Raw genomic sequence first — 10,859 nt, 5'->3', positions numbered from 1 at the left:
TGTGTATACTTGTGTTTGTGTGAATGCTAAGTGTGTCTAGAATGGTTAGAAGGGTAGTCCCTCCATTTCAATCCATTGCTTCAATTTATAGATGACTCTTACTTCTTCACCATCATTTAGACAACATGTAAATATGGTTTGGATTATGTCAAACACTTAACATTGTGGAAAGATTATCTCAAAGCAATTTGGACAAGTACTCTCCCACTAAAAGAAGTGATAGTCTTAATGATCTAGGCAGTTGATGAGCTTCATTAGCACCACAGTGTCTAGAAGAAAAATTATTTGAACTAGTTATGTCCAATGTGGTGGTCAAATGAAATGTTCCACTATATACTTCATGGTATTGCTCTATCTTTTGTGATATTTTATTGATGACAATCTCAAGTTATGTTTCCCTTAGTGGGATCCTTCTCAAATAGCTTTGGCTTATTTTTGGAAGGTACATGCTTTTTGGGCCAATTTGATTGCATGAAATTTTGTGTGTGTCCACGTGCGTTGTGTGCCTTTTTGTAGTCCACCCCAATTTGCTACACTACTACTTGATAGAAGAAGTTGCCATCCCAATGTTCAAAAAAAAAAAACTCAAAATCATAAGGGAAAAAACCTATTAAGTTTTTACTTGCTAGGTATTAAAAAGAAAACATGGTATACCACTTCTTTGAAAGCATTATGTCTCCTTAGACCTACATAATACCTGGGATTGAGACTAAGATAGCTGGGAAAGGGTGAAAGTTCAATCTGAAAATGTTAAATTTCAAAATTCAAACCTTGTCAGTGGCCGAAGGAAGGTTAATTAATGGTCGCGGAAGTAAATATGGTGGCGTGTTACATTACGGGCAGTGAGAGGTTGTTGGCGCCAACGGGAAGGAGGTAGACACGGGGGCGGAGGCAGAGCCGGATGTGCGCTCTCTCTCTCTCTCTCTCTCCGCCATGTCCTCTCCTGTAGATCATGGCAGCATCCGGTCGGACCTCTACTCCCCCGAAGCTTTGCTGAACCTCAGCTCACTACAGCAACAGTACCCTTCCAAACGTTGCCCCCGCATGCTCTCCGTCCTCTCCTCTCTCCTCCAGAGACTCGTCGCATGCAACGACCGCGCTCAGTCCTCCCCCCCAATATCATCGCCCTCATCATTAGGCTCACCATCGCCATCATCGTCCTCGTCCTCATCCTCATCGTCCCCATCATCGACCTCACCTCCTGCTGCATCAAGCAGCTATGGTTATAATTCCGATCAGAGGAGATCATTTGTAGGAAGGAACCGGGGGAGAGGGGACTGGAGCGTGTTCGATGGGGTCCACCCGCCCAGTATTGGCATCGAGGAGTACCTGTGCAGGATCTTCAGATACGCCAACTGCAGCCCCTCCTGCTTCGTGGTGGCCTACGCCTACATGGATCGCCTCATCGACAGCACCAGTCAGCAGCAGCAAAGGCTCCGCGTCACCTCCCTGAACATCCACAGGCTCCTCATCACCACTGTGCTCGTCGCTGCCAAGTTCCTGGATGACAGGTAAGCTCTTATAATACACCACAATGTTTTCTGCCATTTTCCCCTGTGGAAACAGGGCTCTTTTCCTTTGTTTGTCGCAAGTTCACTAGAAGTTCAACAACCGAGCTACCTCTTTGCTTACAGTCGTCACCGAAACATCCCAAGTTGCCAACACTGCTGAATGTACAATCCTCCTCGCATTTCAGGTACTACGATAATGCGTACTATGCCCAAATCGGAGGCATTTCAACACAGGAAATAAACAGGCTGGAGAAGGAATTCTTGTTCTTGATGGACTTCAGGCTGCACGTGAGTGTGAGCGTGTTTGAGAGCTACTGTGGCCACTTGGAAAGGGAGGTGGCGATGGGAGGAGGCTATCAGATAGAGAAGGCTCTCAGGTCAATCTGCGCCATGGACGGGCCAGACTCGACGAACAACAATGGCCACAGCAACATCAAGAGTAACAATACCAGCGTGACCCGATGGGATCATCAAGCAAGCTCATACTAGCCCTCTACTATCTGCCGTCTCCGTGAAATTAACTACCGCCGCTTGATTTTCTCTCACATAATTACCATCGACAGATCAGTCGTGACATCCAGCACACTCGCTTGATTACCTAGTCAATATGTACAGAGGCGCCATTCTTCGACAAATCGATGCTACATCTCACAAAGCGCTTTCGCTTGATCAATCCACTCGATGCTACATCTCACACTAAAGCAGTGTTGTTCACACTGTATAGTTGAATTCTTCCAAAGCAGCTGCCTCCCACAATGTAACAGTATGTTCCTCACCATAGACTCTTCAAAATACATACACACACTCCCTCCTCTGCCCCCCAATTGTTCATGCGGTAAGCTGCGATGTGGTTCATCCGGTAAGGAGTTCGGGCCGGTGGGGCAGATCGTGGGATCAACTCAATCTTGTGATCCACATCTCGTCTGGGTGGTAGACCCTTGGGTAGCTTTGCTAGCATTACATATTTGAATTCTTCAAGTATTTCTACCACTACTGTGTTCCTGCTTTGGTGTTTGGGCTTCTTGCTATTTTCTTCTTCAATTGGTTGGATCATATATAAATAGATCATATCTCCTTGTTTGACTGATTTTTCTACCTGCTTGGCATTGCATGTCACGATACGCGGCCTGATAACGGTCCGTTGGATCGGTGTATTTTGGGTATGGCCTCTTGGTTTGGTTGTAGTTGGCTTCATTGTTTGGCATGACACTCTTGGCTTATTCTCTTTCATTTGCACCTTGATTGGGGTCTTACCAGGCAGTTGCATTCTTTCATAGGGTACTTTGATGTCTTCTCCTTGCATATCTAGCATCATTTCATTTACACCTTTACTGAACATTGCAATTACATATTTGTCATAGAATTCCAAGCCCAGTATCACTTCAAAATCATCCATGGGGATTACTAGGAAGTTGAGTTTTGCTTTTCACTTGTCAGTTTCTACTTGGATTGCAAAGACTTGTTTCATTTCCTTGGCTTTTCCTTGGGCGAATGTTATTGTTAATCCTTCTGGGACCTTAGATAATTTCAATCCATGTTTTGTTGTGCACTTTGGTGTCATGAAGTTGTGTGTTGCCTCTGTGTTCAGTATAATGGATTGGTTTTCTTCGCTCACTCGGCCTTTGATGTATGAATGGTGGATTGCCGCTACTCTGGTCGCCATGCATTGGGGTTAGGCATTGACTTTCCCTACCCTTGGGTGATCCATGTTTTTCTCATTTCCACTTGGGATTTCTTGGATACGCGGTGGTTGTGCTTCTTCTTCTCCATATGCGTTAGTTGTATTCACCCTTGATCCACTTGATGACATTGTATTTTCTATCGAGCATCTGTTTTGGTAGTGTGGGCCTGTGCATTTGAAGCATCTGATCTCGATGGACGGGCTTGGGGGTCTTCACCATGATGTATTTGATCTTACGGGTCCATACGATGTGCTAGGGGTTGGCTTGTAGTGATTGTTTTTCCATATTTTTGCTACTTCTCTTGATACTAATGTGGTTTGTGACACGGTCGTTGTAATAGTGGTGTTTTGGCTCCTTGTATCTTTGAATGTCCCTCTAGGGGCATTGGGCCTTTGGTTCCATGAATTATTGTTGTTGAAGTTGTTGAACTTGCTTTGGTTTCCTTGGGCCGTTTTTTTGCTTTTCAGGTCCACTAGTCTTTCAGCCATTCTCATGGCTTCTGTTAAGCTTGTTGGCTGTTGTCTCTTCACATCTTTTCTAGCCCATTCTTGCATCCCAAACAAAAATCCATGTAATTTAGTGTCTGTATTCATGTTTGGTAACTGTAGCATAATTTGTCTATATTTGTTGATGTAATCTTTCATTTTTCCTTGTGTTTGCTTGAGGTTCTTCCATTCATCTCTCACTTTGAATTTCTCAATCTTTGGAATAAAGTAGTCTTTTAGTTTTTCTTGGAGTTTTTTCCATGAAAAGATGGTGTGGCTTTGCTCTTGCTCCAACATGTATCAACTGGCAGCGTTCTCCTCCAAATAAATGGTTGTCACTTTCGCTTTCTTGTCTTTAGTTATTCGTGAATACTACAAGTACGTATCTACCTTTGCAATCCATTTCTTCAGGACTAGCTTGTCTCTCTCTCCTTTATACTTGGTTGGTTGGGTCATCTTAAATTTTTCATAGCCGTCTTTTGAATTGTCACTATCTTCCTCCTCTCTATGGTGGTGCTTTTTCTTCTTCTTCTTGTCTTTCTTCTTGCTTCTTGCTTCTACTACCTTCTCCTTCTCTTTCCTTGTATCTTGCGCTCTCTTAGATGTCTCCTCTCTACCCATTCTATCAATCTCGTCTTTTGTGTCTTTTCTCCTCCTCTTGCTGTTGTATCACCCATTCTCTATAGCCTTGCTCCACTTCTAGTTTTTTCTTTATTTCCTCTTCCTTTTTTTTCATCTGTATGTTTCTCCATATTGACTTCAGCATGCTTTACATGCCATCCAATTGCCTTTCCAGTTCGGCCACCTTCTCCTCTTGGGGCCACTCTTCATTCTTATCCTCTACTCTTCTTCCTCTCCTCCATTGTTGGGAGGGTGACATTCTTCCTTTCGTTCTCCATGTGGTTGTTGGGTGATGTTGGCGCAAGGAAGCCACGATGAGGTCAGCATGGGAAAGCTGTGTCTCGCTTGTGGTGGAAGTGATCGTGCCGCGGGAGAGCCACGTCACGTCTTTAGATGGTGGGGTTGGGGTGTCACGCCGGGGTCCGACGCATTGAGAGGTCGCGACGTGGGGCGACGCGTTGGGGGGTCGACGCGATAGGGGTCGACGCAACGTGGGGCGACGCGACGGGGGGTCGACGCGATAGGGGTCGACGCAACGTGGGGCGACGCGACGGGGGGCGATGTGTAGTGGGGCGTCACGTTGTGGGTCGTTACAGCTTCATTTTCTTCCGGGCATTAGATCTTCTCTCTTGCTTTCGTGAGCACTCTTTCACTCCGAGCAAGAGTTGCTTTGATACCAAGTGTGATGAACGTGCACTCGTTACACACTCAACATGGCACAGGAAGGTAACATGATATATGAGCTCAAGGTATACTCTTGTATTATTCAATCCAAAAAGCGGGACAACATAGACACATCCCAGGACTACACCCTTGTGACGCTGCACATAGGAGGGTTCACCACTGGGTATAGAGAATCACACGTATGGAAAGAAGGTAGGGCTTTGAGTCACTACTAGTCCCTATATAGGTGCATTCGGTAGCAACGGCATGATGGTATAGCTACAAAGCCCTTACACCCCCTCCCTATCTCTCTCTCTCTATAAACTTGTGCCATTATTTTTTCAAGAGTTCAAAGCTTTATATGTAGAATAATGAGCTATATAATGAAATCCTTTTGTGAATCTTCAACTTAAGGCTAACCTTTAATATGGTGTTGTCACGTATTTTCGTGAGAGCTCAATCTATCTCACATAAGTTGGAAACTACATCTAGTAAAGTGAAGTTGGCACAAGCGAGCGTGCAAACTATGCTTAAGAAAATCAGTATTGTAAAAGTTAACCATTTGCATTGGTTTGGCTCAAGAGCTTTAGCAAGCATGAGAATAATTTTGGTCACAATCTAGAAGGCATTGAATGTTGGACAACAAATGGATTTTGAGGGGATGGTTCTCATAGAGATATATACTAACATCTCAAATGGAGTTGAGAGTGAGTGTGTGCCCGAAGACATTAGTCATTGTGTTTTGAAAAATAATCACAATTGAAAATTTGGAGGAGGTGACCAACATGAATTTAAGCTACAGATCATGCCCAAGCAAAAAGCAACACGTATCTACCTTCAAAGATTGACAATGACCATATCGCACATATGATTGTGGTAACAGTCAGAGTGGGGGTGGTCATGGAGTACTTTTGCAAGCGTACTGGCTGAGGAGTTCGATGTCTTGAGGTGGTGAGCTTGTAATAAAGAAGGTAATAATTTGAATGGCTGATAGTCATTATTTATTGGGTGGGAGCACGTGTTTCCAGCTTGGATTATCATGAGTTTCTTTAGGCTTTGTTCAAGGAGTTGTTCATGATTGTGGAACCGAGCGATTGTTGTATATGCATTAAAGAGGGGTGGCAAATCATAATAGCATAAATTTGGGGGGATAGACATGATTCAAGGGTGCTCGTATTTATCACAAAGGATCATGTTATGGTTGCAATGATTATTCAGGTAGATGGTGAACTTGTCTTTGTAAAGCAGGTCCAACTATATAATAATAGGGGAAGATTGTATGTATTGTTAGTGATTGTGCTAAGGACAACATATATGATCTCACCTTGTGGATGATGGTATTGCAATATGCCAACGTTGAATAGTTTCCCTTTTTGGAGTTGATTGATGCAGTGACCCAGCAACAAGTCTATTAATAGACAAAGGAGGCTTTGTCTAGAAAAAGGGAAGAGTTTTTTTGTCTTCCTTATATTTATGTCAACTTGTGAAAATAATTTTTTCTTCTTTGGTACATTGGAATACAGTACTATCTAGAACTACAAGGCTTATGTTTCCATGAATGTTGGGTGGCTGGGTGCTGGTATGGGGATAGTGCAAGTCAATTTTCTCTTGTCTTTATCACATAGAGGTAGTTAGTTTGATTGTTTTAGCTAGAATTTTGGTTTGGATGTCTAACACTAAGCCACTCATCTATATCAGCGCTCCTATGCTCTCATGTCTTTGGGTTGTGTGAGAGGGTTTTTCTCGATCACTGCTCGTGATACATCTTTTTTGGTGCCCCCCTGAGGAGCATCGAGAGTGGTTTGGTGTTACTTCTTGGTAGATTTAGTCATCATAGGGATGGCTACGTACCATGGGAGATTATATTAAGATGTTTATGATTAGATTGAGTATGTTGAGCAGCATATGAAAATATTGTTGGGAATGAAGGCTCACCATGCCTTTTACTGTGTTTGGATGTGAACGTACCCTTACACTTCTTGTACGTTATATATATTATCAAAACCTAAAAAGTGGTACACCAGTCTTTGTATCGAACATCAAGTGCGTCGTGATCACTCTCCTTTCTACTGCTCTCTACTCTTTGTGTGTTATTCATCGTGTTCACCCTCAGCTGTGTCATGCTCCATCAGACTAGTATCAGAGCACAAGTGCACACTTCTCGAAGTTGGACAAGCACAAGCTAGTTAGGCGACCTCAAGTGAGAGGTGTCGGATCAGTAGTCAGAGCTCAGCAAATGCAAGTATACGCAAGGTCAGCATGGTCGACGGGGGGACCATGCGAAGACTGCATGACGATTTAGGTAGACTATTGGAGAACATGTTGCTGGGGGTTACGTGGGACCTGTATGCGACCAAGACCTGGGATGGGCGCTCTGACAGGACATGCGATGTATTCGATAAGTCACCCATGATTAGACGAGGGCTCACGAACCAATAGTCAAATCTATCATTTTTTTAAATATTTCAAATTTGTTCCCCTTCCACAACTGGGTGTTCATGCACACATGTACAGTGTGCAAGCTTGACCTAAGAAATTGGGGCTTTCTCAAATTTTGGGACTTTAATGCAAAATTGGACAATTTGACTAAAAAATTACAAAATCAAAGCACATTTGCATGCGAATTTTTGGGCTTTTCACATTTTAGTGTAATTTTTTAATTTCATTAAAATTTGTGCACATTGGACTCAAGAAAATTGGGAATTTCGCAAAATTTCATCAATTTGTGTAAGAATTGCATGTGTATGCACTTGGGTACATGTATTGATGCAATTTGAATAAATTACACTCTAAAATTTTAGGGCTTTTGATCAAAATGATCAAATTTGTGCCCGAGAATGCCTTTGGAGTAAATATTGCAGTGAAATTTTGGGGATTTTACGTGTAACTAGTGGCTTGGTCTCTAAATGTGTTAGTAATTGCTTGAGGAGTGTAGCAATGGACACCTTTTAATTTTAAAAATATATTTGCAGATCTGAAATTTTTGCAATCTTAGAATTTTCATTGTTGGTTGTTATTTTTGTGTACCATGGTTACTTGTGTCACATTTGGGCTTGCCTTTCGCAACTGGTTAGTTAATTTGGGACTGCAAATTATGGTTGGAAATAGTGATAGGAGGAGCAATCTTTTGCACATTAAGAAGCTTGAGGATGTATATAATTTTGCAATTTAGCAAAAACAATGCTACAATGTCTTGTGCAAAAGAAACATGTAAAGCCCATCAAAACAAAGGGAATCAAACTAGCAGACATGGAAGAAGACGAGTGGGATGACTTCGACACATTATGCTCTATGGACATCACTTTGCTTCAGCTCTTGGCACTTAATATGCTCCACATCATCATCATCACTTTCCAAATTATCCAAAAACAAAATTTAAATGCAAGAAACCTCATCCAACTCCAAGGATTACTCATTAATAATTCATTCATCCTCTAGCATACAAGATAGGTACTATTGATGCCAAGAGGCGTATTCCATGGTGGATTCTGTGAGTTTTTTATTCCACGGTGTCAAAGAGTTTATTGTTCGTAATATAAATCATGGGATTCTTATGAATACAGAAGAACTTTACGAGGATTTATATGAGGAATTTTCATACATAACTTAGTCATTGTTAACCAACAACCAACCTAGATATCACTTAGTTACATAAGTTCTTGTGTATTTGGCATACAAATTTCAGTTGTACCATGTATATTGATAAAAAAATTAAGTCTATGGGAACCTACAACTTGATCAGTCGGAAGTAATTGACAGTCTACAAGATAAACCACATTGATTCAAGTGGAAAATATGGTTAGAACTCAAGAAAAATGCCAAAAGTCCACTAACTTCATGGGGGACCTGAAATAATAAACTTAAGTGACCTGTAAGTGACCTAAGTAGGTCAAAAAGATAAGTGGGAGCTGAGCAAGATGCAGCCCGCATTTTTCAGCGCAAAAAGCGGGCCTGCATACTTGTAGCAATTGGAGAAGGAGTGTGAGCTATGGTGCATGCTCCAAAGCATGCAAACTGGAGTTGAAGAAGGAGATACAAACAAGAAAGGTGAGAGCTCCTCTTACTCGTCCATTTGGTATGACGAAAATGAATGGTATGACAGACTATAAAAGGGGGAAACCTGAGAGAAAAGTATTCAGCCTGCTCTTATGTACGTCTTTTCTCATTTTTTTAAACACTATTCATGGTCCAATGAAGCCCTTCTTGTACCCAAGTACTTGAGTGAGTTTGGGGCAAGCAAAGGGGGAGGATTTTGAAGGTGTATGGGCTACTATGGGCTGAAAAAACCAGTCATAAATAGGGCAGCCCACTGTTCTTGTCCATTTTGATGAGCAAACAAGTGATTTATGTGGTTGTAATAGAGGAAATTGATCTCTTAACATCAGGGCTTTACTTATGAATGATTAGAGGAGCTTGTTCTTAAGTTCATGTACACTTTTGGAGCTTGATTATGTGCTGGAAATTTCTGTTTTAAAACAGAGCTGAAGTTAAATTTATGCTCAATCAATGCATTTCATGAGCTATTGATCTATGTCTTGAATGTACTTGAGTCTACCATCCAAATACTTGTTTCTTGGAGTTGTAATCCGTCCATGTACATGAAATAAAAACCATTTGAGCTTGCATTTGGTATATGCATTTGGATTAAATCTAAGATTATCCCTTATGTAATGGCTTATTTTTTCCAGATGCATTTGATGTGATCAAGACAAAGTCATTCATTCCATTCATGTATGCTAAATACACAGAAAAAGCTTGATATCTTCTTCTTCAACTAAGTCATTTCTAAAACCCGAATCTTGTCAAACCCCATTCTTTTTCCCTTCTCCAAACCTTGAATCCCACATTCTTTTTTTGCTCTAAGCCTCGGTGGTAGACCTTCAACCCCTAACACGACGACAGTGGTGAACCCGACATGAAGGTCTGCTGCGGAAGAAGAAGTACAATGGGAGAATCGTCAAGTTCGCAAGAAGATGCCTTGCAACAGTTGGTTCGTCTGATGCAAGAAAGCCAACAACAACAATTTCAATTTCAGCAGCAGTTGCAATTGCAACAACAACGGAGACAAGAAGAAGAGCAGAATGATGTCGCCGCCATTAAAGCTTTGGAAATAGTTGGGCAAGAGCTCAAGCAATTTAATGGGCAAAATGTGTCCTCCTTTATCTGCCTCTATACTGATAAGATGGTCTTCTTCGGAGTTCCCCATCATGTGTGGAGCCGATATTTTTCCCGTTTGGCCGTGCATGGCCTCCAGGACCGAATTCATGGTCTTTTCCAAAAAGACGCGGGATGGTCCGCATTCAAGAAGGTTCTTTGAGAAGAATTCTTTCTTGAAGATTCTGGCCTTATGACGAAGAAAGTTTTCACTGAATGGGTCGAAAGGCCCAATAAGGGTCTAACCTCTACTACTCTTCATCGCGAATTTAAAAGCAAATTTTCTCAACTAGATCCTGACGATTAGCAGGGTATGGAAAGCCAGAAGATTGAATTATTTCTAAAGGCTACAGATTCTTTCCTTCAAGAGAAGCTAACTGATCGGCTTGAAGATCCTGACTCTGAGATGGGATTGAAGACTGCTTAGAGTAACGTCACTGAAGTAGTTAATATGATTGCTCGAAGAGAGCGGTTGCGCCTAAGATGAGGATCTACCTCTGCATCAACTGAATCCATGAAGGAGCTTGTTCCTATTTCTTGACCTCCTGTCTCTATGGCCGAGCAACCAAGAAATCCTGTTGTTCCATCTCCAAGGAAGGATGTCATGGACGAGCTAATTAAGAGCATGCGGGACCTCCATCTTAATCTAACAGAGATTAATTCCAAGGTGGAAAGACTTGATGTGAAAGTGGAAGAAAGGGGATGGTCGACAGTCCAAAGACCCATACGAGAAGGCTTCAAAA

General features: G+C 42.0%; 1 protein-coding gene across 1 annotated transcript; it reads left to right on the top strand.

Annotated features, from left to right (window-relative positions):
* Positions 1 to 890: 890 nt before the first annotated feature.
* LOC148030424 (cyclin-U2-1-like) lies at positions 891 to 2,412 on the top strand. The gene is made up of 2 exons (XM_087687253.1): positions 891 to 1,511; positions 1,697 to 2,412. Exons 1-2 carry the CDS (start codon positions 934 to 936, stop codon positions 1,998 to 2,000), a joined length of 882 nt encoding a protein of 293 aa, XP_087543379.1. The 5' UTR covers positions 891 to 933; the 3' UTR covers positions 2,001 to 2,412.
* Positions 2,413 to 10,859: the final 8,447 nt, after the last annotated feature.

This window comes from Lygodium microphyllum, chromosome 10 (assembly GCF_053477565.2).
Source record: "Lygodium microphyllum isolate KBCC chromosome 10, Lygodium_microphyllum_v1.1.10, whole genome shotgun sequence".
In the NCBI taxonomy this organism is placed as follows: Eukaryota; Viridiplantae; Streptophyta; class Polypodiopsida; order Schizaeales; family Lygodiaceae; genus Lygodium; species Lygodium microphyllum.
The sequence above is the reverse complement of the archived record's forward strand: the minus strand, read 5'-3'. Positions and strand labels throughout refer to the sequence as shown.

Coding starts and splice junctions, on each gene's coding strand:
- LOC148030424 (XM_087687253.1), top strand. CDS start 934: ATGTCCTCTCCTGTAGATCATGGCAGCATCCGGTCGGACCTCTACTCC. Junction 1,512..1,696: donor GCCAAGTTCCTGGATGACAG/GTAAGCTCTTAT, acceptor CTCGCATTTCAG/GTACTACGATAATGCGTACT.